The following is a 25,679-nucleotide window of genomic DNA, read 5'->3' as shown; positions in this document are numbered from 1 at the left end:
GTGTGTGTGTGTGTGTGTGTGTGTGTGTGTGTGTGTGTGTGTGTGTGTGTGTGTGTGTGTGTGTGTGTGTGTGTGTGTGTGTGTGTGTGTGTGTGTGTGTGTGTGTGTGTGTGTGTGGCTTGCTTGTGTGTCTGTTGGCTGTTATGGGGCCACAGTTGAACTGAGCCCAGTGTTGATTACACAATCCTGCTGTTTGCTGGCTTGTGATATGGAGTGATGCCTGAGAGTAATAGTAATAGTAGTAGTAGTGGTGGTGGAGGAGGGGGGGGGGGGTTTGGGCTGTGTGCCCCATGTCTTTACGGTAAAGGTAAAGAGGTTGATATCGGAGCTGGGTAACCCTGCTGTAGACCAGAGTCAAGACGCTTTTGAAAGTCTATGTGCAAAGGGGGAAACTGAAGAAAAAAGTGTTACTGCCATTTACAACCGCCTTGTAATCTGTTTTGCACCTTTTACAGTATATAGGTCATTAAAGGTTGTTCCCGGTCCAGGTAAGAATAGAATAGAATAGAAATACTTTTATTATCCCGAGGGAAATTTGACACTGCAAATCGCTCAACATTAAACATTTAGACAGAACAGGTCATGAATAAGAATAACAAAACAAATCAAATTGCCTAAGATAAGAATAGAATTAAATAGAATAAAATGGAATAAAATATACAGTAAATAAATACAGTAAAGATATACTGAGGTCTACAGTAGGTGTAATATTGCACAGTGCTGTTTCAAAAGTAAGGCCCTGTCCACACGGACGCAGGATTTTATGTAACCGTGATTTAATGTGCGCAGTTGCACTGTTCGTCCACATGCAACCGGGTTTTTGGAACACTGCAACGCGCTCATTTAAAACCAGAGTCCAGGGTGAAGTTTTTGGCGCATCCCGGTTTCAGTGTTTGTGTGTGGACATAGTAACCGAGATTATTTCCAATGTTTATGGCAGAGCTGTCGCAAGTAGCGTTATATGAAAATGATTGTAACAAACGATATCGGGGGTCCCTGATGTAAACAAGACGAAAGTATTTTTCTGGTCTGCATCCCCTTAACAATTGTTTGTATTGAGCCGTATTGTATTGTACCCATTCTGCAATCTGTTAAATAAAGTTTTCATCCATTCATTCTACTAGCGTTAACGTTACTAGTGCAATCAATAGTGAGCGATATAACAACATTAACCAGACTGCTATATCAACAATGTTTGTGTCCAGCAAGATAGTCTCCCATGTGTAACGTTACTACGCTAATGTACGCTAGTCGCAATGCTAACTATTATAATGGCAAATCCCAATCACATTAGCACGTAAGCTAACAAAATCGGCGATCTTTTTGTGAGACTAAACTCTCCGGTCTTGGTGGTAAATTGTGTTGATGTTGGTTTTGTTTCATCAACAAATGCGGCAGAACACACAGTGAATGTATCCTTTTTTGTTTATTGCACTTTGTTCTTGTTGCAAACAAATAATGAATGCTAATGTTAATGTCAAGCGAGCAATTTAAAGATGGCGGGTTTCTGTTTTGTGGACAGGACGTTATAACGTAGTGACGTGTGTCGTGTATTCCTAATCAATACCCAAGGTTATTTGCAGTACAATGAGATTGCTATCTGGAAAAGGAAGAAGGTCATAATGATAGAATGGTCTTCTCTACTGATAGAGAAATAAACTGTGCAGGCCAGACAAAAAGGAACTATAGTTCAACTCAAGTCTGATTTATTTTGCCAAAGGGCTCAGAGTGAATTAGAAGGTTGCTTTTTACATACAAGGATTATTTCATAGTACATCAAACACATGTTTGTACAAAGGCTTAATAAGGTTTGCACATCAAACCTAGTCTGTACATAAAACAGTATTCATGTTAACATCAATGAAATAGAGAATCTTACTGAGCATTTACACATGAGTAAACCTGGTTTCAGATATTAAGGATTACACTAAACTTTAAACAACAAATGGTGTTTCCCATGATTTACTCACATGCAAATCAGCAGTCTGTGGGTGGGTGGATCGGTTGAGAGAGGACGCAGTCCCCAGAGGGGCTGGCCTGTCTCCCTAACACCGTGCTCTCTCTTATATACTCTTATTTCCACTAATAATAACAGTCTAATAATACGTTTTGGTCCAATTAGATTTGTCTTCTGGGAGGGCGTACCCGCCCCCCTGTCTTCTTCTTTGGGGTCTCCTACAGCAAACATAGGGGGGTCTGCTTTTGGCCCCCTCCTTTGCTGCTCAGGTCTTCTCAGTCCAGGGGGTATTCCACTTAAACATTTTACAAAGTATCTCTAGTGTATATGAATTACACTCTTCAGTATTATCACAGTTTTACTCTTTAGCTTACATTTTGATACTAAACAGTTGATTAATAGATAACTTGATATGTATTTTACCAGACTAAGCTTTGGTGATTAAGCCCTATTTTCTATATATATGGTTTACATCAAGAGTGAACTGACACTCTATTACCTTCATAACCAGATTGACATTCTAAATGACATTCAAATATTCTTTTATCTAATATGGTCAGTTGAATTAGTTTGTCTTATCATTCTGTAAGCACATTCTTCTTGTTAGCCAGTCTAGGCTGGTCTTTGCTGAAATCTGCTAACAAGAATACATCTTGTTTAGAGTGGGGTGAGTGACTGTTCCTTCTGTGGGTGTGACTTTCCAGTTCCCTTTGTTCTAGTTGAGTACATCTGTTTAGAGTGGGGGTTTGTTGGCTGTCTCCTGAATACAGTTTCATCAACAGTTGGGGTTTCATAGGGGCTCAAACAGTCACGCTAATATCCCTCCTTAGAGCACACCAGTGTTTTGCATATGGTTTTCTAATTATTCACACATATTAGTTATGAAATACACAGTCAAAGATACCACAGGTGTTCAACCCTTCTGATTGGTTGAAATGGCCTTCATGTTTGAACTACATCGCCACCTATTGCTTTGGCATTGTACTACATGTATATTACATCACTCGGTAGCCGGGTTGCGTGTAGCTTATTCCCAGTGGAAGAGTGCGTCGCGTGCTTCCGCGTTTTCCCTGATTGGCTGCGACGCCCATGTGACCGCGGCAGCGCGAGAGAGCGGCAGTGCGGAAATAGGCTGTCTATTGCCATTCTCTAAGACAAACTCTAACCTTAACCATCTCCTTAACAGTGCCTAAACTTAACCCTTCTAACCTTAACCAACTCCGAAACAATGCCTAACCTTAACCTTAACCATAACCAACTCCGAAAGAATATTGCCATTCTCTAAGACAAACTCTAACCTTAACCAGCTCCTTAACAGCGCCTAAACTTAACCCTTCTAACCTTAACCAACTCCGAAACAATGCCTAACCTTAACCATAACCATAACCAACTCCGAAAACAATGCTTAAAGTTAACATGCCTAAACTTAACCGGCGAAAGAATGCATGTTAAAAAAAAATTGAAGGGAATCGAACTTGTCACCAACGGACCGCAGGATCCACAGCACGGCGGCATACCAGTTGAGCTAAGCATCGAATGAAAAACATCTGGGATTACGGCTACATAATGCCGCAAGCTCTGCCGCTCCGCTCTGCGGCTGCCGCGGGGCGTGTCGCAGCCAATCAGGGAAAACGCGGAAGCACTCGGCAGCACTCTTCCGCTGAGAATAAAGAATAGGCAGCCGGGTTTTACAGTTGCCGTGAGTATGTGGTTATTTTTTTAAACCACTGTGTGTACGGAGGTTTATTTTTTTTAAAACCTCTGTGTCAAAAATACTCGTGATCGTGTGGACTGGGCCTAAGAGTCCAGGAAGATGGTAACTGTTACTCTGTGCTCAGTGATGCAGTGAGGCACAGTGATGCATTGTATAGTCTGATGGCTGTTGGAATGAAGGACTTCCTGTGCCGTTCAGTGCTGCATTTAGGTAGTGTGAGCCTAGCACTGAACATGCTCCTCCTGTCAGCCAAGTCTGTGTATAGTGGGTGGGAGGGGTTTTCCCTGATGGCCTGGAGCTTAGCAAGGCTCCTCCTCCTGACCAGCTTATCCAGCCTGTTTGTGTCCCCTGCTCTCAGTCCGCTGCCCCAGCAGGTCACAGCGTACAAGAAGGCGCCCGCCACCACTGACTCATAGAACATCCTCAACATCCTTGTACAGACATTGAAGGATCTCAGCCTTCTGAGGAAGTAGAGTCGGCTCTGTCCTTCTTGTACAGTGCCTCTGCGTGTTTTGACCCGTTCAGTTTGTTGTCGATGTGCACACCGAGGTATTTGTACTCCTCAACCATGTCCACATCGACTCCCCTGATGGAAACGGGGGTCACAGGTGCACTCCTCCTCCTCCCCAGCTCCACCACCAGTTCCCTGGTCTTTGCCACATTTAGCTGCAGGTGGTTTTTATCGCACCATGTGACGAAGTCCACTACCAGTTCCCGGTATTCCCTCTCGTCACCGTCCTTTATACATCCCACTATCGCAGACGCAGAGTCATCAGAAAACTTCTGAAGGTGACAGGACTCTGACCAATAGTGGAAGTCGTTGGTGTAGACGGTGAAGAGGAAGGGAGAGAGGAGTACTGTCCCCTGTGGGGCCCCGGTGTTGCTGACCAGTCTGTCTGACACACAGCTCCTTAGGCGCACATACTGTGGTCTGCCCGTCAGATAGTAGATAATTACTCTTCCAAACACTGTACACTGACAAGGGAGTACACTGACAAGGGAGTTGGCACACCCCACCTCTAAGCTATCCAGGTATTATGGGAAACAGTTTGCGTAATCTCTCTTTCTCTGTGGGTGTGTGTGTGTACACATGTGCGCACGTTTATGTGTGTGTATGTGGGGAAATGAAATTAGTCACTATGACTAGTCTATTTATCCAGGACCTATGGTGTGTTTGCATGCATATCATCCTCCCTGTATGTGTATGTGTTTATGTATGCCTGTGTGGACCCGCATGCACATATTTTCAAGTGGATATGATCATCTGTATGCCTCCCATATGGTTTTTATTGATCTGTGTCCCTATTATGCCCCATTCTCTCTCTCCTCCTCCCCTCTCCCTCTCTCTCCCTCTCTCTCTCTCTCTCTCTCTCTCTCTCTCTCTCTCTCTCTCTCTCTCTCTCTCTCTCTCTCTCTCTCTGTCTGCTGATGCTGAGGAATGATGGAATGCTGTAGGGTAAATCTCTGGTTTCCTGGAAGCTGGTGTGAGTTTATCAGAACCGGCTGTGACAATACTACTGCTGATGGGCCGACCAAACGCCTTTCCTATAAGCGCTGATCGGCCAACCGAGATCCTTCCTGGAAGAAATAATCAGCAAACCAAAGACCCTTCCTGGAAACCCCAACACTGTGTGTTGCAGAGCATATTTCTACCATTCTATGAAATTAAATCTTTTCACATTTAATTTCATCACTGTTGATGTTGGCGTGAATGCAATACACTTTCGGGAAGCAATGAAAAGGACTGTGATGTTTTGATTTGTATCAGTCCATGTGAAGATTATTGGGAGGTGTGTGTGTGTGTGTGGGGGGGGTCCTTGATCTTGATCGTAAACTGTTGTCAAAACAATGTCGCTGCACAAATTGGTGCAAATTCCCTCCGACTTGTTGAATGAAATGCTCGGCGTTAACTCACGCCAGAGGTCTGAAGGCTGGAGCCACTTTAGGGACTTGTTGTGTGGCTTGAGGGGGCGACTCTTCGGGAGAGTGTTGAAGAAAAGAATGGATGTTTTCCTTGGAGGAGGGACTCTTTGAGTGAAACGGACAGAGCCAGTCATCACCCATAATGAATCACTGTGGAAAGAGTCTCTCTCGTCTCTCACAGCACGACTCAGAAGAGGAGTGTCCTGCCCTAAAAGCCGACACTACTATTAAACCACTATATGGGGGGAATTAAATTAGTCATTATAAGTTGTGCACGTGTGTCTGTGTGTGTGTCTCTACACTCACAAAATCAGGACACGCTACCAAATGGGGACATTTGTTACTTCCTGATTTAGTTTGACAAGCTATTGTAGTGTTAATGTTAATTACAGAATCCATGTATGCCTATGTAATGTCCCCATATTTCACATAAACAAGTATATGTGCATGTGTGTGTGTGTGTGTGAGAGAGAGAGAGAGAGAGAGAGAGAGAGAGAGAGGCTATTTTAGTTTAATATTGGGAGGGAGTCATTGTTTCTGTTTGTCTTTTGAAGTGCGTCATTACAAACGCACACAGATGTGCGTTTTTCCTGGATTCGTCATAATAGGGAACTAAGGAACCAAAATACTGTAAATCAACAAAAAACTCACATGTCTGTTTCCTGAGTGTCCGCCAACCCTCACCACGGAGAAGATAAATGCCTTACCTTGCCCCTTGTAAGGGTGTGGAGTTTTGTAGCTTCAACCAGAATCCACCCATCCACCTCTACAAGTTAATTAAATGCTGTGCCCAAGCAAGCAATTGTTTGCTTACAAGTGTGTACAAGCATAGCTATTCTTATGAGGACCAAGAGGACGGAGACAGTCTATCTTTCTTGTGAGGACATTCTGTGTTGTGGGGACATTTTGTCAAGCTGCAAAGCCAGAAGTCCCCATAATTTTCACCTAAAAGGTTGTTTGATAAACTACCTTAATCCTGGCCTTACTGAAAACCTCCCACCTCCCGCCAATAATAATGAGGATTTCTAACTTGATCAGATCAACAACAAAGTTACGGTAAGGGGTTATGGAAAGTCAATGAAATGTCGACGGATAGCAATACCCAGTGCGTGCCTGTGTGTGTGTGACGTGTGTATGGTTGGTGGTTTATTGTTATTCAAAACTCAAAACTCAGTGTCAGTGTTTTCTAGGAGCGGGAAACCTCAACTACGGTTTCACATCTCTATTGCCCTTCCCCTCAATATCCCAGTCGCCTTCACCACTCTGCTTACAATCTGTTGTGTCCCCCATCTCTCTCTCTCTCCATCCCTCTCTCTGCCCCCTTCCCCCTCTCCATTTCTCTACACTGCAAAACAAATAAAATGTTCTTTGTATTGAGTTTTACAATCTTAAATAATCTACCAATGGAATGAGGTGATTATACTTGTTCCAAGAAATGGAAAATAAATGTCAATTGTATTGACAAAACCTTGAAATAAGGTAGACCAGTTATTTAGTTTCAAGATTAAGTTGCTTGTTTTGAGAGAAACCATTGAACCGCGTGCAGTAATTTCATCTCATTGGCAAAATATTTTCACTTGTTTTGGGAAAATTTGGGAACACTCAATGAGTTAAATTACTCAAGGTGGATATTTGTTTGCAGTGTATCTTTTCTTTCTCATTCTCACTCTATCTGTCTCCCTCCCCCCTCTCATTCACCGTTTCTCTCTCATCTCTCTCTCTCTCCCTACCCCTTGTCTCTCTCAGACACACACTCACACACACACACACACACTCACTCACACACACAAAGACACTAATTTGCCCTCTCTCTCACACACACACACACACACACACACACACACACACACACACACACACACACACACTCACTCACACACACAAAGACACTAATTTGCCCTCTCTCTCACACACACACTCACACCAGGCAAGCCGTAAAAACTCAACTCAATTAAAGTGCCTCTTTCCTGGAAGCCCGCCTCAGACAGAACACAAGGAATGCAGGGAATGGGAACCGTGTGTGTGTATGTGTGTGTGCGTGTATGTTTGTGTACGTGTGTGTATGTTTGTGTATGTGTGTGCGTGTGTATACATTTGTGTATGTGTTTGTGTGTTTATATATGTGTGTATGCGTGTATGTATGTGTGTGTATCTGTGTATGTATGTGTATGTATGTGTGTGTGTGTATGAGTACAATAGGAGGAGAGGGAGCAAGAAGAGAGAGGGTGAAGAGTCTCCTCATGCTTCATTTTACTGCGTTATCTATCTAGATAACACCCCCTCTCTCAAACACACACACACACACACACACATATTGGCCGCATACTGTAAAACCACAGACCATCATAAATCTTCCCCACGTGGGTCCTTTCACCTATTTGACCTTTCTCACTTACACACATACACACGCACCCCCCCCCCCCGCCAAGCACACAAACACATAAACACACATACACTCACACTCATGCATATACACACACACACTCTCTCTCTCTCTCCAGTGCAGCACGGGTTCCTCTCTCAGCCCCTGAGGCAGGATGTATAAAACCCTGTTGCATTCCTTTCCAGTTAGGTCCACCCCAAAGTGAGTCTGCTGCACACTGACTGCTGTGTCCATGTGTGTGTGTGTGTAAGACACACAGAGAGAGAGAGAGAGAGAGAGAGAGAGAGAGAGAGAGAGTATAGTATGCCTGAAAGAGGTATGGACCTAAAACAACTCAATGCCTCTGTGCATCTGGGAATCCCTCTATTGTGTTTTGCAGATGTTGTGCTGTGTGTGTGCACATGCGCAGTATAGCTAAATTCAGAAACTGCTCCTAGTCCCCTCACCCTCACATACGCTCACTGATGTCTATGGAATTTACCCATAATGCACCAGTGTAGGAGAAAACACTGATGATTGCAGTGTTTTTTTTCTTCTTTCATTTTTTGAATAGCCGGTTCTACAGACCGGGAACTGCATCAATGTGTATCCTCATGCTAAACTCTGTACTGTATGGCTTTATAAGCTACTGGCCGCTGGCTGAATAAACACTTCTTTGTTTAACCAGGAAATCCTTATTTTCAATAATGAAATACAGATAAGAAAAATGGATGAAATACTGATAAGAATATTAACTGTACGATATGGCCCTATTCCGGTCAATATCGACTCAATCTCTCTGAGGGAGAAAGAGAGAGAGAGAGAGAGAGTGGGGGGGGGGGGGGGGAAGTACAGTACAATGTAACTGAACACATAGAGGTGTGTTACAGGTGTGTTGGTAAACAACACAAATTAGGTTACTATTAATATATGTTGTGTGTTGTTTTTCACTCGTAACACGTGTTCAGTTTGGAAGAATACATTCTGTGTTGAAGATCCCCTTCAGGTGTATTTTAAACCCTCAGAAATGTTCTATATTGAATGAAAATTTGTATAAATGTTTTTTCCACCAAATTGTTCAATGAACTACTGAAAATGTGTTTACCCTCAATTGAGAATGTAAGGAGCCGTGAATATGCTAATTGGCAACAAGCATCCAATAATAAGAATTCCAGACAACAAGAAGTCTGCAGCTTACATTCTTTCAAGACATGTCAATACCTACTCAGCTTTCCGTGTAAGCTGAAGCTAAAGGTGTCAAGTCACCATTTATTGGATCATGATAGGTTCAGCCTATTAGTGACATCACACATGCAACTCCGATTTCTGGGAAGAAATCCTTCCCTCCAGGGAAAGAATGTAAAAAGAAAAAAAAAGCTCTCTGGTGACAAGTTCTGCACAAACAACAATCTGTACAGTCAAAGCCATGCCTCCAAGAAGAGTTAACCATAAGAAATCCATGCTTTTGGGTGGAGGGGATTTTAAGACTATACAGTAGTATGAGAATACAGGAACACAAATGAAGACACAGTGGAAATCGATTTCATTTTGTAAAAATAGTGCTCTTTAATATAAATTATTGAAATATTTTAGAAATATAAATATGTGCAAAGGTCCTTTCATTTATTTTTGTAATGCGTTTTTTTTTCTTTCTTTCTTTCATTTAGGATATTACAGCTTGTGTTTGCCAGACTTGTGGCCAGCCTTTGTGAGGATGTCTTTATAAAAGACAGATGATTAAACATACACGTGTGATTTGTTGCTTTGACACATGTGAACTTGGTGTTAATGATCTAATAAAAAGACTGGGATTGGATCAAAGCTGCGGGTTGATATTTATGCAAACGTTTGTGTTGTCGAAGGAGATCACAAAACAAGTCTGCATTTGAATGCGTCCATCGGCGGACTCGTATCATCTCAGCTTGATATGGGAAGTGTAAAAAAAAAAAAGACACCATAATAACATAAATACCATAACGGTTTTGATCTAATCCAAGTCTGAGTTTTGTGTATAAAAGAAAGTCTTTAATGAATCACTATCAGGAAGACTTGCATTCATTCCCTTTACAATCAGGGAGACAAACCCAACTGCATGACCCTGGTCTAGAGGTAATGAAGGGAGGTTTGCTGAGCTCTGTGAGGCTGCTGCTGAATAGGCCACATCACAGTTCCTTCCCTCCCCTATCTCCTACATCCTCATCTCCTTCATGGTCACTGATAGGAGAGAATGGGAGGGCTGGAGCAGTTTTATATGTCTCACACTCTCTCTCAGACACACACACACACACGCGTGCACGCACACACACACGTGCGCGCACACACACACACACACGTGCGCGCACACACACACACACACGTTTAACAGAGGTAATGTTGAAAGGAAACCCCATGAGTTGACTTCACAGACAGGATTAATCATAAAGGCCAAGGCTAAGGCATTTATACTGATGGAGATTCCCATTCAAATGATAATTTTTCAGTCCAGGAATAGGGTGTAATCTGTGCCAGTGAATGCCACGGGTATTGACGGCCCTATTCTGGACTGGGACTCAAGTCTCAGAGTAAATCTGGCTTTGCATCTACAGGAGCAACATCCTGTTGAGTTATATGATTTCCGCTCAGTCTGGAACATCCATCATGATCTTTTTTTTCTCTTCTCTTTTTTTCTCTCAGTATACCAGTATGTCTCCTCCCCCATCTCTCTCCCCTTCCTAATCCTATTTCCCGCTCTCCTTTACCTACATTCAATCCCCCCCCTCTCTCCCATAGTCATCTTCACTCCTAAAAGATCCTCATCATCAGCCCTTAACAGTGTAGTTGTTGTTATTTTTACAGCCAGACTGAACTAAAATAAGGTCTACTGTTTGCTTTGGTCCCCCGCCAAGCCTTTTGTCTCAGGAACAACAGTCCGCTCTCTGTCAAAACACATGTACTCGAGGAGAGAGAGATGGGGGGGGGTGAGAGAGAGAAAGAGAGAGGGGGGTGAGAAAGAGTGAGAGGGAGGTGTGATGGTAACAAAGGAACAAAGGGAGAAGATGCTCCTTCATGCTACAAGGCTGAATGCACTCACGGACAGTGTGCTATAAGGCCCTTTGAATAAAAGCGTTCACCGAATGGCCTCTTGTCATTATAGACGTATTCTTTTTTCTAATACAGAAGCATAATATGCTGCACTCTGATAAATCCTACCTGTGTGTGTGTGTGTGCGCACACACACATGTGCATGTGAGGCTGGTGGGTGTCTCCAGGCAGGATCGCCCCACACCCTCTATGAGGCAATGCTGCCTGGCAAGCAGCTATGGAAATGTGTGCACTACCACAACTAACACACACACGGACACACACACAACACACGGACACACACACACACACAGACAAACAAATACTCTCTCTGCTCTCCTTTGCCCCCCCCCTCTCTTGGACTTTGCCTATTCCTCCTGACTCCTTCCCTCCTTCTCTCTCTCTCAGCCTCCCTGGTCTTTGCTCTCTCTCTCTCTCCCTCTGGTCCAGTGATCCAGATGCTTTTAAATGTCAACCTGGAGGAGCAGGAGAGAAGAGAGGACAGCAGGCAAAAGGGGGAGGGGGAGATGGGGGGGGGGAGATGAGATTTGAGGAGAGCAGAGGAGAGGAGAGGAATCCTCAGCACACAAAACCCACAGGGACCACTGTGGCGTATTGATCATGCCGTCACTGTCATCGTTAACATCGACCAATCAGGTTAATCTACTACGAGACTCTGCTCTGCGTCTGAGCCAGTCAAAGGAGGCTTTGACCTTTGACCTCTTGCTTCATCGGTCAGTTTTGGGAAGGGAAACGAATAAGGTATCCATGGTTACCCAGATGACGCTTCTCTTCCCAGAACACTGGGCGGTTAAAGGCTCAGGGTTAGATGCTGTCCGTCTGTGCTGAAGCACAGATCTAGGGTCAGCTTGGCCTACCCTCGTTCAGGTTCTCTGCCGCTAAGGAAAACTGACTTCACAATTACCTCTGATCATCAGATATATCTAAGGCTAACTGTGTTCGTTTCCTATAAGTGACACACATTTCACACACATACACAGTGAGAACTGTTGTCACTGTCTTGTCCCAGACAGTCAGTCTGGGAGTGGAACGCCTGTAGCCCAGTCCCAATCTGTCAGATGGGAGCATCGTACTCCTCCAAGAAGTCTCTGAGTGTGTGTGGGAGCTGCTCCGTCCGCTCCAAGCCCCCCAGGCGCCCGTTCAGGGTCTTCCTGCACAGGTGCTGCAGAGTGGACAGCGACGAGGACAGGGGTCGCTGCAGCTCCAGGGGAACCCTCTCCCCTCCGGTGTGGATCAGGTACGCGCTGCCCCCCGTCGCGCCCCCTGCTTGTCCTTCCCTCTCGCCTCTGCCGTCTGTCCCTTTCCCCATGTAGTGGGCTATGAGTTTGAGCACGCAGTCGAACTGTGGAGGTTCGTGAGTGCTGCGAGGGTCTGGCTGTAGGAAGAAGCCCCCTCCTTCGCTGTGGATACGCAGGTTCTTGGTTCCCCGGGACGTCTGGACGGAGAGGGTGAAGAAGTGGTGGTGGTCAGAAGAGTCTCGGATCAGGAAGGTGCCGGGGGATTCCGAGCGCAGGAGGGAGCTGGCCTCTCGGCCCCCCACTGCCCCCCAGTAGAAGCCACTCTCCTGGAGCTTACGCAGCGCACACATCACCTGGAGACAGGAGGGGGAGGAACCATGCCTTTACCACGGCTCATCCACCACAACTTTACTATTAGTCAGACGACATGAATCACTGTTTACAACGAGGTAATGAAGGTGCACACGACTAGTTTACCTCAACTCTCATAAATCATTGTTTACAACGAGGTAATGAAGGTGCACACTACTAGTTTACCTCAACTCTCATAAATCATTGTTTACAACGAGGTAATGAAGGTGCACACGACTAGTTTACCTCAACTCTCACAAATCACTGTTTACAACGAGGTAATGAAGGTGCACACGACTAGTTTACCTCAACTCTCACGAATCACTGTTTACAACGAGGTAATGAAGGTGCACACGACTAGTTTACCTCAACTCTCACAAATCAATGTTTACAACGAGGTAATGAAGGTGCACACAACTAGTTTACCTCAACTCTCACAAATCAGGGTAGACTTACAAGGAAGCCTATAGTTACATCTGCAACTTGCTAACTTTAGCACGGCATGCCATGCAGCGTGACTGACCTGTTGGTAGTGTGCGTGCGAGCTGAAGGGTTTGTAGCGGTGGGGGGTAAGGTTTGACCCTTGACCCCTTCCCTCTGGGGAGGTTACGTTGCTCATGGCGGCGGGGCTGTGCCTGCTGAGGGTTACCATGGCGCCATGACCCCCTGCCTCTGCCCGCCGGCTGAGAGGCAGGGGGTCCAGAGCAGGAGGGGAGACGGGAGCAGGTGGAGGGGAGTTGGGGGTTGAAGGGAGGGAAGGAGAGGTGAGAGGGGGAGAGAGGGGAGAGGGAGGGGGGTTCACACACCGGGTCCAGGGCCCCGGGGCAGAGGGGTCTGATGCATCCAGAGAGGGGCTTGGAGAGACTACCTACACACAGCTGGTCGGGGGCATAGAAACAGAAGATATACATTAGATATTACAAAGCAAACGATGGCACAAATAAGTAGGGCTACATGAAAGTGCATTTCATGCTTTTGCAAAAATTTATGATTTGTCAGTTTTAAAATACATATCAGGAATACATGGACACAAATATATCGTTAGTGTTTAATTAGCCTACTTAACTCTTAAGAAATAAGCAAGGAATTCGAACCACAAGGAAGCTCTCAGTTTACTCTCATGAAATGCAATTATCATAATTATAACAAAATGCATTTTAGACAAGCAAGTGGGTTATTTTTAGTTTAAAATGAAGTATCTGTCTGTCGCGCTGCTACTGCACTGTACAGCCAGACAGCAATTGGATCCTGATTGTTTTCAATTGTCTTCGATCGCGAGTCCCGCAAGGGATTAAAAAAACGGGGACACTGTGAATGAGTCCGGCGCCTTTTCAATAAATAAGCCCGGTTCCCAGCTCACTTGCGCTTACAGAGGCCCCGTTCTCCAGTTTCACTGTGAATAGGATGTCCCGTCCCCCGTCTAGACTGTCGCTGCTGCTGCCTATAGGCTGCTCGGTGGAAGCAGGCTATAATGGAACAGAGGGAAGGTGTCCGGACAACGGCGGCGGCTATAGGCGCCATAATAACGGAACGATCCAATGCCACTGTGTAACATATTTCCTCCTGTTGTTGAAGTCGAACCACATTCTGACTTTATATTGTAGAGCAATGCAAAGGCTCGGCTACTGAGCAGCACACGGCTATGGCTGCACTGCGCCAGCAGTCCGCACAGTTAAACAAAAATGTATATATTTGTAAGATAGCATAGTTGCCTATTACCATGTGTATTTGCACTATCCATTCATATCTTGAATGTTTGCATTGAGTACGAGTCCTTCTTTCATGCATCTCGACCTACCTTGTAGATCCTGGACCGCAGCTGCTCTTTGTAAGGGGAAAATGTATCCAAACTCCCCGAGAGTAGTGTTAGATAAACTATTAACTCAGTCATCAATTTGCTGAATATGTCCCTACGTGGGCCTTCCTATGCAGAGGAATGTAGTGATGATTTTTTAGTAAGGAACTCCACTCCGTGCGAACAGAGGTAGGTTGAGGTTGCCAGTGAGTAAAGTCAGTGAGCGAAGCCCCACCTCCTCTCTGTTCCAGTAAAAACACACACACATACACGCGTACACACACGCACACACCACACCACACACATGCACACACACACACACACACACACACACACACAGACACACACACGCACACACACACACGCTCTTGGCAGATTGCCAATAAATAATCAGTGTGACCTTCTTTACCGGACCGTTTCCTGGTACTGGCTGCTGGTGGGTTCCCTTCTCGACAAGGTGAAAAAGTTAAAAGCAGAAGATGTGACAGACAGAGTACAGAATACTCCATGATTATGACACAGTTGATGTTGTTGATTGCAACCCTTATTATTGTAGCATACAATATAGAGTTGTCTTAGTCCTATATAGTTTCATCATATAGTCAAATGATCAATTCTTCCATTTTGGGATGAGGCTAATACCTCCTGATATGTTAATTAATGTTCACTCATGGACAATACATATATCATATAAAACTTAAATTTGTATGGACTTTAAGCTATTGTTTTAATGCATGCTGATATTTGACATTGCCACATAATTTTAGGGTTACCACAATCTAGTTAAGAACTCAGCCACTAGAGGCCGCACTTAACTCGTTTAGGCAGATCATAGTACAGAGTGACACCACCAATAATTTATGAATTTGAATATTTTTAGGTTGCATTGACAAAATACATAGTAATACACAGGGGGGGGGGGTTAATATATCGTAATAGCTACGCCCTAGCGCCCCTGTCAGGCTGTCACCCTTTGTCGCAGATCCGGTGAATGCAGGTTGCGCGTGTAAAAAACAGCCACTATCGATAAAGTTTTTTCAAACTCCCTGACTGCAGCAATGGCGGCTCCCATGACTTGGAGGAGGCTGGTGTACTCACCAGCCCTTGCTGGGGTATTTACCCGAATATCTGATAGATTCTTTCGCACACGGGACAGAAGGAGAGGGTAAGAAACGTCGTCTATCCAGAGAGACAAAAGGACAGGATGACATACTGTCCCACAGGCAGCGCTGCAGCCCGACACTGTGTTGTGGACGGAGAGCCTGCATGCTTCCGGGGAGCAGGCTGGCAATGATGACTCCAGGCAGCGTTGTTGTAGCACACATCTCGCCTCTATAACGTCATGTTGTAAGATTATTACAACAGTGTTGTGATGAGTTCGGTGTCATGCATCTGTCGATTATTGTTTAGAGAGCGTGTACGGCAATAGTTTGACAACACAGAGACGACATGTTCTTTTTGGCAGAGGTTACATAATAATGGATCACGTCGTGGTTTTCGCGTGAACGTCAACCCCATCTCCCGATGAATTGAAAATGGGGGACCCTGATGTAAACAAGACGAAAGTCTTTCTCTGGTCTGCATCCCCTTAACAATTGTGTGTATTGAGCTGTACTGTATTGTACCCATTATGCAATCTGTTAATAAAGTTTTCAATCAATCAATCAATCAATCAATCAATCAATCAATCAATTGAAAGAACATTATAAGCACCGGCTTTAGGAATTCCTTCTTGCTCCGTAAAGAAACCCAACTTGGCGCAGTCAGTGCATTTTCGTATTAACTCGGGCAGCGTCAAGTGGTGTCCCATCAAGGCAAATCATGTACTGTACTCTGTACTGTACACGCGTGTTTGTGAAATGACAGGTGTGGCAGTCTAATTGGGTGCTTATGGGTTGACACGATTCATATATTTTTAATTTTTTTTTACTCACGAGTCAAGGTGGATAGAAGAATAAAATTGAGAACAAGTCGCTGATTGTAAAAGGCATTACATTGTGGTAAATGTGAAGATATAAGGAAGTGAGATTCTAAAGTAAAGGTCTTGGCTTGATGACGAAGCGCGCGCGTGTGTGTTTACGGAGAGAATAGAAGGCATTCAGCCAATCACATGCTCCTAATCCCCTAAAGCAGTGCTTCTCAAACTTTTTCTGGCAGGCCCCCCTTTGGCGGACCAAAATATTTTGCCCCCCCCCTCGCCCCAACAAAATAGTCATGAAATGGGCCATGTTTAAATTTATTGAAATAACACCAATATCGTGACCTTTCAAATTGGCCCTATATTTTGTTTTCAGAGCTGTCATGGATGAAAAGCCAGCTTCACACAGATACTGTATGTGGTGCTGAATGGTATCAACACCTTAACTGCTGCATCATGAGATACTTGGTGGGCCATGAGATGAGATACTTGGTACTCAGCACCACACTCTGAAACTAGCTCTCTAGGTGGTATCAGATGAGATTTCAAAGAGTTCTTCCAAGAGTTTGGATGGAGATGTGTCAGGAAGCTTTGTCTCAATGTAAAGTTTTTTTTATCCAGAGTAACTTGGTGATCCTTTTCTGTGTTTTATTAAATAATGATTTTCAGATTTTGAGAAATGGTATTTTCATGGAGAACAGTGCAGCTGCAACAGATAGCACTTTAGTGATAATTTTCTGGAATCCAATAAATCTCAAGGCCCCCCCCCGTCATGCCTCTGCGCCCCCCCTGAGAAACACTGCCCTATAGGAATCGAGTTTGAGTACACACACACACACACACACACACACACACACACACACACACACACACACTTCTACTCATCATTTACTGTCTTGAGCCTTGCATGGCTTACTATCTGCAAAACTAGTTTTCATGGCAGTAAAGTGTTCCTCATTCTTTGTTACACTCGTTGATTTAATAGCTTCTCTTCTCGCTGCATGCACCGTAGCAAAAAGATTTTTTTTCTGGCAGCAACAAGGAAACATGCATTCGCTGTAGGCGATATAGAGCCTCTGAAAGCTGTATTTTGTCTTATCAAGAGTTATTATCTTCTCCCTAAGATTTAGCATCTGTTTACAAGTCGACCACACTATCTTACTACTGACGGTAAATTACCACTCATGGTAGATGAACACTTACGGTAAATTTTACATGGTTTGGGGGTCAGTTGAACTTGATAAGATAAGATACAACCTTAATTGTTCCCCTGTGGCGGATATTGTGTCACTGTTGTTGATTGCACCTCTCATGGCAATGAATAGGTCAAGAAATGGACACAAAAAAGGTAAATAAGAATACAAAAAAGATACAAATAAATCAACAATCACTAAAACAAAAGGATATAGGCTAGTTCAATTTCAAGTTTGTTTTTATTTGTCACATATAAGGTACATTACAGTGAAATGCTTGGTTCTGTATGAGCCCCTGAGAATGTGCTTCATACAGTAAAAGAGGAATAACACTATACAATCTAGGGCTGCTCCATTATGGCAAAAATCATAATCACAATTATTAAACATGATTACTCATTGATTTGAGAACATCATACGACTGCATTTCTTTTACCTTTCTTCTCGACCCGAAGGCTGCCTTTCTGTCATCTTCTACAAGTTACCAGAGACGTTTCAAAATAATTGGAGAAACGCACTGTGGCTCCCTCTCAACACGAGCTGAGACTACTGAGCGCACCGCTGTGAAGGAAGGGTGTGCTGCATTTACAACTTACAACAAAGTAAAAACGAGTTTTATAAATAAAATAGTTTTATCTTGTTTTCATGATCGTGGGAAGACAAAATCGTAACTGATATTGACAATTAAGCGCCCAGCCCTAATAAGAATACAAAAAGAAGATACAAATAAATGAACAACAACTAAAAGCACAAAACGATATATGAAAATATTAATATGATTCAGAGTAGCCTATGTATAGAAAGATACGCGTATGGGAGGTCCATTATTGTACATACTGTGTATAGAACTCTACATCTCTTTTTCTTATTAACAGTCCTTTTTTTTATCCACTTTTTCTCCTTATTTTCTATTTTTCTCCCATCCCAATTTCGTGTATCCAATTCTCCCCTGTCTTGAACGTTGCTCGACTATGCCCCCCACTGGTCGGTTGTACTAGAGAGGATAGAAGCCTTGCATCACGTGTTTCCCTCTGGCACACGAGGAGGCAGCCTGTCACATCTTTTCGCCTGCCAGCGTGGACTCTCATTGGCGAGGTGTAACGCATGGGAGGCTCACACTACCCTCGCCACTTCCTGTCTCTGCTGTGCAGGCGTCTCCCAACCGACCTGTAGGGGTCGCTGTCCACAACGTCCAATCCCCACCCATCGACTTCCACCCGCTGACTCTGCCAAATGAGCCAGTACGACGGCCGGCCCAAGCCGAAGGCAATGCTGAGACTGGGATTCGATACCGGAGTCTCTTGCATTGGTGACGAGCGCAATCTCCGCTACGCCACCCAGCCGCCCTTTATTAACAGAGTCCTTGAGATAAATATTGTAGCTTGCGCCACAGTGAAAGACGGTGCTCTGAACTCGATATGAAGCCGTTCTCCTTATACAGCGGCCGGTCGGAGAGTCTCTGTGGCTTCGTGTGGTCTGTGATTGGATGAGAGGCCTGCCAAGGGGAAATCCCCTTTCCATGTTTCATTACATAAGTACCAATCCAGCCAGCCAGATGAGTCATACCCATGAGGTGTAGCTTGCCATAGGTCTATTGGCGCAGGCCAGCATAGTCACTGGCTGAGGAGTGGAGCCTTAAACTAAGCTGCGCTGTTTGAATCTCGTTTTCCCCTCTCATGGTTAGTCTGCGGGTTGTACTAAACCCAAACATCAACCAAACCCTGTTCCTTTCACATGGCTGAACTCTGTGTCCCATTACTAGGGCTGGGTCTCAAAATGCAATACTTTTATGGTATCGATAATATTGGCTCAATACTATGAGTATCGAAAAATGCTGTGGTATCGGATTTTCGTATCGAATGACACTGTCATGTTTGTTCCAAGATATTTATTCTGTTGAACCACAATCCAAAATCATCCAAAATGTAACAACACCTCTGTTTGTCTCACACAGCATATAACTCAGAAAATTAAGGTATCGGGTATTGAAAATGTTGGTACATGTGTTTAATGCACATGTGTACATAACGTGATGCTGCCAGTGAAGAAGCTGATAAGCACAATGGAATGTAGTGGAATGACTGTCTGAGTCTCACCAGAGGTTGACAACCCTCCCCTGTCTCATGTAGTGTGGTTTGTAGATTCCGAACATAATGGTGTGTTTTTGTGGCAAAGTGACAGGGGAAAATGTGGGGTTGAGTGAATATCCAAGGTCACAGACAGAGAAAACACACACACACACACACACACACACCATAAAAACAACTGTTTTTGTGTGGGTCTTCAATATACAAATGTGTGTGTGTGTGTGTGTGTGTCTGTGAGTGCTTTCAACACTGTTGACTGAGCCTCTCCCCTTTGCCCTTTTGTTTGTGATTCCAGAAACAAGAAAGGGTGATTGAATAGGCTGCTTCCCAGAACCTGATTCTGACTTGTCTCTAAGGAGTCGTGGTGACTGAGCCAGCTAGGGCCCATGCCAAGTGCTCGTTACGTGTGTTTTCTATGTCCTTTTCTCCCATCCCCCAATTTAGTTGTTACACCAATTCCCTTCCTGGTCGTTGTGCTGGGAAGGGAAGGGTGTAGACTCTCAACCAACGAACTCGATTCTTGTACCGGATCTCCTCTCTGGTAAACAAGAACACCCTGAAGACTCTGGCAGGAGCACTCATTCAGGGGTACTACGACTATGCTTGCACCTCATGGTACCAAAGCACCTCAAAGGCGCTAAAAACAAAATTACAAACATCTCAAAACAAACTGGTCAGACTACTGCTTGACCTTACTCCTAGAACCCACCTCACCCCTGCCCACTTCGACAACCTAGGATGGCTTAGAGTAGACGACAGAGTACAACAACTTGCAATGGGCCTGGTCTACAAGATACACTACACGACCAAGGTACCCATGTACATGTCAAAATACTTCCCAAAGGTCAGTGAATACCACGATCACAACACCAGAGGGAGCTCCACAAATCATGTCAAACCCAGATTCGGCTCAAATAAGGGACTAAACACGTTTCGCAATTATGCCACATCAATGTGGAACGCCCTACCCAAAGCTGTAAAGGAATGTGGATCACTACCCACTTTCAAAACCTCTCTCAAGGGACACCTACGGGAGACTGCAATTCAACACTGGCCCCTGTAAATATCCTAACCCAATCATTCCAACCCCCTCCAATGTACAGTCATTTACCTAGTATGGTTTTGTCAATAGTTCAATGTACAATTGTGTTTGTTTGTACAGTGTCTCCTCCCCCCCCCCCTCAATGTACAGTGTTACTTGTTTATACAGTATGCCCCCCGCCCCCCCCCCCCCCCCCAACCACCTCCAATGTAAATTACCCAGTATGGTTGTCAATATCCCAATGTACCCAACCCCCCCCACCCAACCTCCAATGTACAGTTTCTACGTCAAATGTATATACTCCCTTTTCTTGACTCCTTCTGTATCACAAACAGTACTGTATTTGCAAATCTGGTATGTCATAAATGTATAGATGTAGCAGTACTGACTATCTGTATGTCATGTATGTCATATATGTCTATATGAATTGAAAATGGGGGACCCTGATGGAAACAAGACAAACGTCTTTCTCAGGTCTGCATCCCCTTAACAATTGTATGTATTGAGCCGTACTGTATTGTACCCATTCTGCAATCTGTTAAATAAAGTTTTCATTCATTCATTCATTCAGACTTACCACATGCCTCCTCTGATACATGTGGAGTCGCCAGCCACTTCTTTTCACCTGACGGCTAGGAGTTTCACTGGGAGAGTGTAGCGCATGCAGAGGTTCATGCTGTCTCCCCCAGATCTCCCTGCTGAAGGAGTCGCTGTTGCAACGACTAGGACTCATATTCTACCGGCTTCCCACTAGGGCTTCACGATTAATCGATTTTAAATCGAAATCGCGATTTGGAATGATGCAATTATCAAATCACTTTTTTATTTTTTTTTAACTCTTTTTAAAATTTGTTTAACCAGGAAGTCCCATTGAGATACAAGATCGGTTTGGGAGAGGGAGGTAAGGGGTTTTAGATTGTGTGTTGTGAAGTTTAGACTTCAGAGAGGGAGAGTAAAGTACAGAGAACTTTTCTTGAATGCCCTTTTATTGTTTCACGCATGAGAAATACAATAAAACAAAAACATCATGCATTAATTAATATCTGACTAATAATAGGCTAAAACGCATAACCGTTTACACATAACATGCTAAAACGGAGGAGTAGAATCTCCTGTTGACAGGTGCAGAGAAAAGGCTTCTGGTGTGAACAGCCAGGCGCCTGCTCTTCTGGTGTGAATAGCCAGGCTCCTGCTCTGCTGGTGTGAACAGCCAGGCTCCTGATTTTCTGGTGTGAACAGCCAGGCTCCTGATTTTCTGGTGTGGACAGTAGACACTAACAGCCAGGCTCCTACTCATCTGGTGTGAACAGCCAGGCTCCTGCTCTTCTGGTGTGAGCAGCCAGGCTCCTGCTCTTCTGGTGTGAACAGCCAGGCTCCTGCTCTTCTGGTGTGAACAGCCAGGCTCCTGCTCTTCTGGTGTGAACAGCCAGGCTCCTGCTCTTCTGGTGTGAACACTTCTGTGTGTGAACAGCCAGGCTCCTGCTCGCTCCAGAATTTCACTTCACGGTGCTTCGGCGTCCTGTGTCCCCAGCTTAAGTAGGCTAACATTAACATTGACATACATTCAAATAAATAGGCTACCTCTTGTCATCAAGGCCTTTTTCTGATTTAATTTACTCAAAGTTATGGCTATTTAGTAGACAAATGCTCTGAGCAATCCACCACCACACAAAAAAATGCATTTAGCAAATCCTGGGTTCTATCTTTCTCTAAATGAACTCAAAATGACTCATCTGAATTATATAATATACCAATGACTATTTCTATGCTGAAAGACATTTTAGACCCCAGCTGTATTATTATGGTGGGTTTCTGTTTCATAGTTTATACATGGCTTAAGTATTAATGGCCATCTTAACACTATGGGTGCCGGCCAGAAATCCGGAAAATGACTGTGGATTGCCAGCGCTATTTGTCTATGGAGAAATTCCCCTTCTTTGCAGGGCTACAGGGCTGTACGCTAAGCTTTTTCACTAGGGGCACACTTGCCCCTAAATGAGAAATTTAGGGGCAAAAAATATTTTTTAGGGGCACATTTTTAAATAACAATTTTACCATTATTTAAAAAATATGTTCCTGCCTCATTACTGTGGTCCTTTTATTTAACATTTAAGTGCGTTTGTTTTCAGGTTTGTATCTTTTATAATGAACCAACCGAGAAAGTGTGTAAATCACTAATGGAACAAAAACAACAAACTGTGTGTGTGTGTGTGTGCACGCGCTTGTGTAGTGCTCCTTGAATGAGATCACCACAACACACACACCATTGCATTAATCAGGAGGACAAGAAACTCTGCATACATTTGTTTCACAATGAAAAGTGCTTTAGAAATCAAATGAATTATTATTGTAAATAACCCCATGAAAGGTTTATTATTTGTATGGGTAATTACCTGCTTCATATTTGTGATGTTACTGGTTTCAGTGTGTGCCTAAAGTGATCAATGTATTGGGCCGTTTATAGAGATCTATGCCAATTAATGTTTATGTATATCCGGGACTTTTTTTAGTAAGAATTGAGAGGTATTTGTATATGTGACCTTTATTTTGAAAACCGTGTTGCGACGCAACCTTATTTACATTTGCGCTTTTGACAGTGAAATGTTCAGTCCAACTTAGCTCGAAGGAAAGACTAATCAAAAAGGTTTAATTGACCCGTATGAGGCTCTTACGGTAGGACTTTGATTGTTTATAGAAGTGGAATGTAATACTATGCTAAACGAGAAATAAACAGTGATTTTACCAGCAGTAAAGTTGCAAGCCACTTTCATTTCATATACGGGGACACTGTGACAATTATTAGTATTATCTTATTTGCATATTGTCTCATTATTAGATAGATAGGTTGATATTTTATAAATTTAAGTAGACAGTATTTCACGTCCTAATAGTGGGCTACTACTACTCACCAAATCGATGGCTGAACCTGAACGTTAGAAGTGTCCGTGTCCGACTCCCCGTCAATCAATCATAACATCATCACGTCAATCATCATCATCTTATCATCTCTCCACATCGGACGTGGTTGTCATAAGATGGACTGATATCCACTCCGTTGTTCTTGCAGAGCAAAATTTGCGTCTTAAATGTATTGAAATGAGGTGCTTCTTTGGCGATGTTGAAAGGAAGAGAGGCCACATTCAGTTTCGTTTTGCTAGGAATTATGGGATTTGGTGTTGGATGTATAGACTACGCAGATAGGGACATGGTCTTTAATCGCACGATAGACTACAAGTACCAAGTATATAGCGTGACTAGGCCTGCCGCGATAAGCAATACATCGATTAATTGCCGCGATAATTAAAATTAATGCAATGATTTTGACGGGCGCGATTAATTGCTATTTGCGCGTTTGTTTTAATGAGGCGGAACCAGTGCCCATTGTCAGTCACTGTCCGTGTTGGGAGGCGGGCCGCTGGCTTTACTACAGAGCAGAGAGCACAGCACAGGAGCTCCGTGGGGCAACACCACATAGCTTAACTACATTTCTCAATAGTGTTGCTCCTTTTAACCAAGTAGCGTTATTTGTAGTGTAACGTTAGCGTTTTAACGTTAGTAGCTAACGTTAAAACTAACTTAAAGTTAGTTGTTCACCAACAATCTCAACATTTGTTTTATCATTAGCTCATGTCGATCTACTAGTAGCATCAGCAAGCTAACGTTAGCTGGCCCCAGTCCACTAGCAGCATGTCGATCTACCAGCAGCATCAGCAAGCTAACGTTAGCTGGCCCCAGTCCACTAGCAGCATGTCGATCTACCAGCAGCATCAGCAAGCTAACGTTAGCTGGCCCCAGCCCATTAGCAGCATGTCGAAGTAGTAGTAGCATCAGCAAGCTAACGTTAGCTGGCCCCAGTCCACCAGCAGCATCAGCAAGCTAGGATAATAACAACAATACTTCCGGTCCGGTCGGTGGGCTTCAAAATAAAAGTCTAAAACACCGGAAAAGACGGAGCGGTGGGCTTCAAAATAAAAGTTTTGGGAAATAAATTTCTCAAAAAAAAATTCTCTAACCGGTCGCAATAATATCGCTTATCGCGATATTTTCGGGGGCAATTAATCGCCCAGCAAAATTTGTTATCGTGGCAGGCCTAAGCGTGACCCAGATTCACTCCACACGCAAATCTTTTTTTTTCACTCAGGCTATCGGTGATCGCAGTAAGTTCATTCATTGCCGACAGATTCTTTCATAGCACCACGACACTGTACAGCCTTGGTTGTAGGCTAATGTTTTTTAAAAAATGTATCCAATTTGTATGGATTAATTAAGGAGTGAAATGCGAATGAAGGGTTGAAATCACAACTCGCAACGTTGCTCCCAAATAATATTTCCAACTCGCAACGGCCAAATTAAGGGGCAATTTGCGACGAGATCATCGCAGTGTACAGGCCTGGGCTATAACTTTTTAAATTCTATTGCTACATTGCCATTATTAGGGCCCATTCAAAGTCCTATATGTATTGTTCATTGTGTAGCAACGTTAAACTTTTTCATTCACATATTCATAGTAAAGTATGGTCTAATGTATAAGTATGTTTTCATCTCTTTCTGCAGCTTTCTCCAGAACGTGATATATAGCCCCAAATGCATTATATTGATGATGAAATACAGTTTGATGGCAATCGGGGCGATATAAAAAAATTCAATTGGACGTACTTCTAGAATGATCTACGTATGATCTGATGATGACCGGATGGGCGGGGGATCGTTTATAATTCCGTGGGCAGCGTTATATCATTCATCTAGTGTGGGTGATATGTTCATCATAACAGTTTATATGGAATACGATCAAAAATAACGCTGAATCTTACCGTATCCTCCTCGCGCCGTTGGGCGATGAGCGTGGAACAGTCATTTACCTATTATGGTATGTAGAAATATCGGGTCCATTTCCAGCTTGTATAATAGTATATATGTCCAAATCATGTTGTTTATCGAGTTATTGGCAATCGATCGCTATGTATTGTGTCGAGATCGAGTCCCGGTAGCCAAACAGAGTGCCCGGAAGTAATACGGCC

At 43.8% G+C, this 25,679-nt stretch overlaps 2 protein-coding genes across 2 annotated transcripts in view; one reads left to right on the top strand and one right to left on the bottom strand.

Moving 5' to 3' along the window:
* Positions 1 to 9,523: 9,523 nt before the first annotated feature.
* socs3b (suppressor of cytokine signaling 3b) lies at positions 9,524 to 14,615 on the bottom strand. Its single transcript, XM_084322682.1, has 3 exons — positions 14,425 to 14,615; positions 13,150 to 13,504; positions 9,524 to 12,628 (listed from the first exon to the last, which is right to left on the bottom strand). The coding sequence occupies exons 2-3, from the start codon at positions 13,276 to 13,278 to the stop codon at positions 12,092 to 12,094; spliced, it is 666 nt and encodes a 221-aa protein (XP_084178808.1). The 5' UTR covers positions 13,279 to 13,504; positions 14,425 to 14,615; the 3' UTR covers positions 9,524 to 12,091.
* An 861-nt stretch (positions 14,616 to 15,476) lies between these two features.
* The window catches only part of pgs1 (phosphatidylglycerophosphate synthase 1), a 104,530-nt gene continuing 94,327 nt past the window's right edge, over positions 15,477 to 25,679 (top strand). The window contains 1 exon segment of the mRNA XM_084322861.1: positions 15,477 to 15,586. Within this exon segment, the coding sequence (XP_084178987.1) occupies positions 15,480 to 15,586 (107 nt within the window). The 5' untranslated portion in view covers positions 15,477 to 15,479.

Source organism: Notolepis coatsorum, assembly GCF_963971535.1.
Source record: "Notolepis coatsorum genome assembly, chromosome: 10".
NCBI classification, from domain to species: Eukaryota; Metazoa; Chordata; class Actinopteri; order Aulopiformes; family Paralepididae; genus Notolepis; species Notolepis coatsorum.
Note: the sequence above shows the minus strand (reverse complement) of the source record. Positions and strands in the feature narration are given on the sequence as shown.

Excerpts from the sequence above, each read along its gene's own strand:
- socs3b (XM_084322682.1), bottom strand. The coding sequence starts at position 13,278 with ATGGTAACCCTCAGCAGGCACAGCCCCGCCGCCATGAGCAACGTAACC. Across the intron at positions 12,629-13,149 it reads CGCACGCACACTACCAACAG|GTGATGTGTGCGCTGCGTAA; the intron begins GTCAGTCACGCT and ends TCCTGTCTCCAG.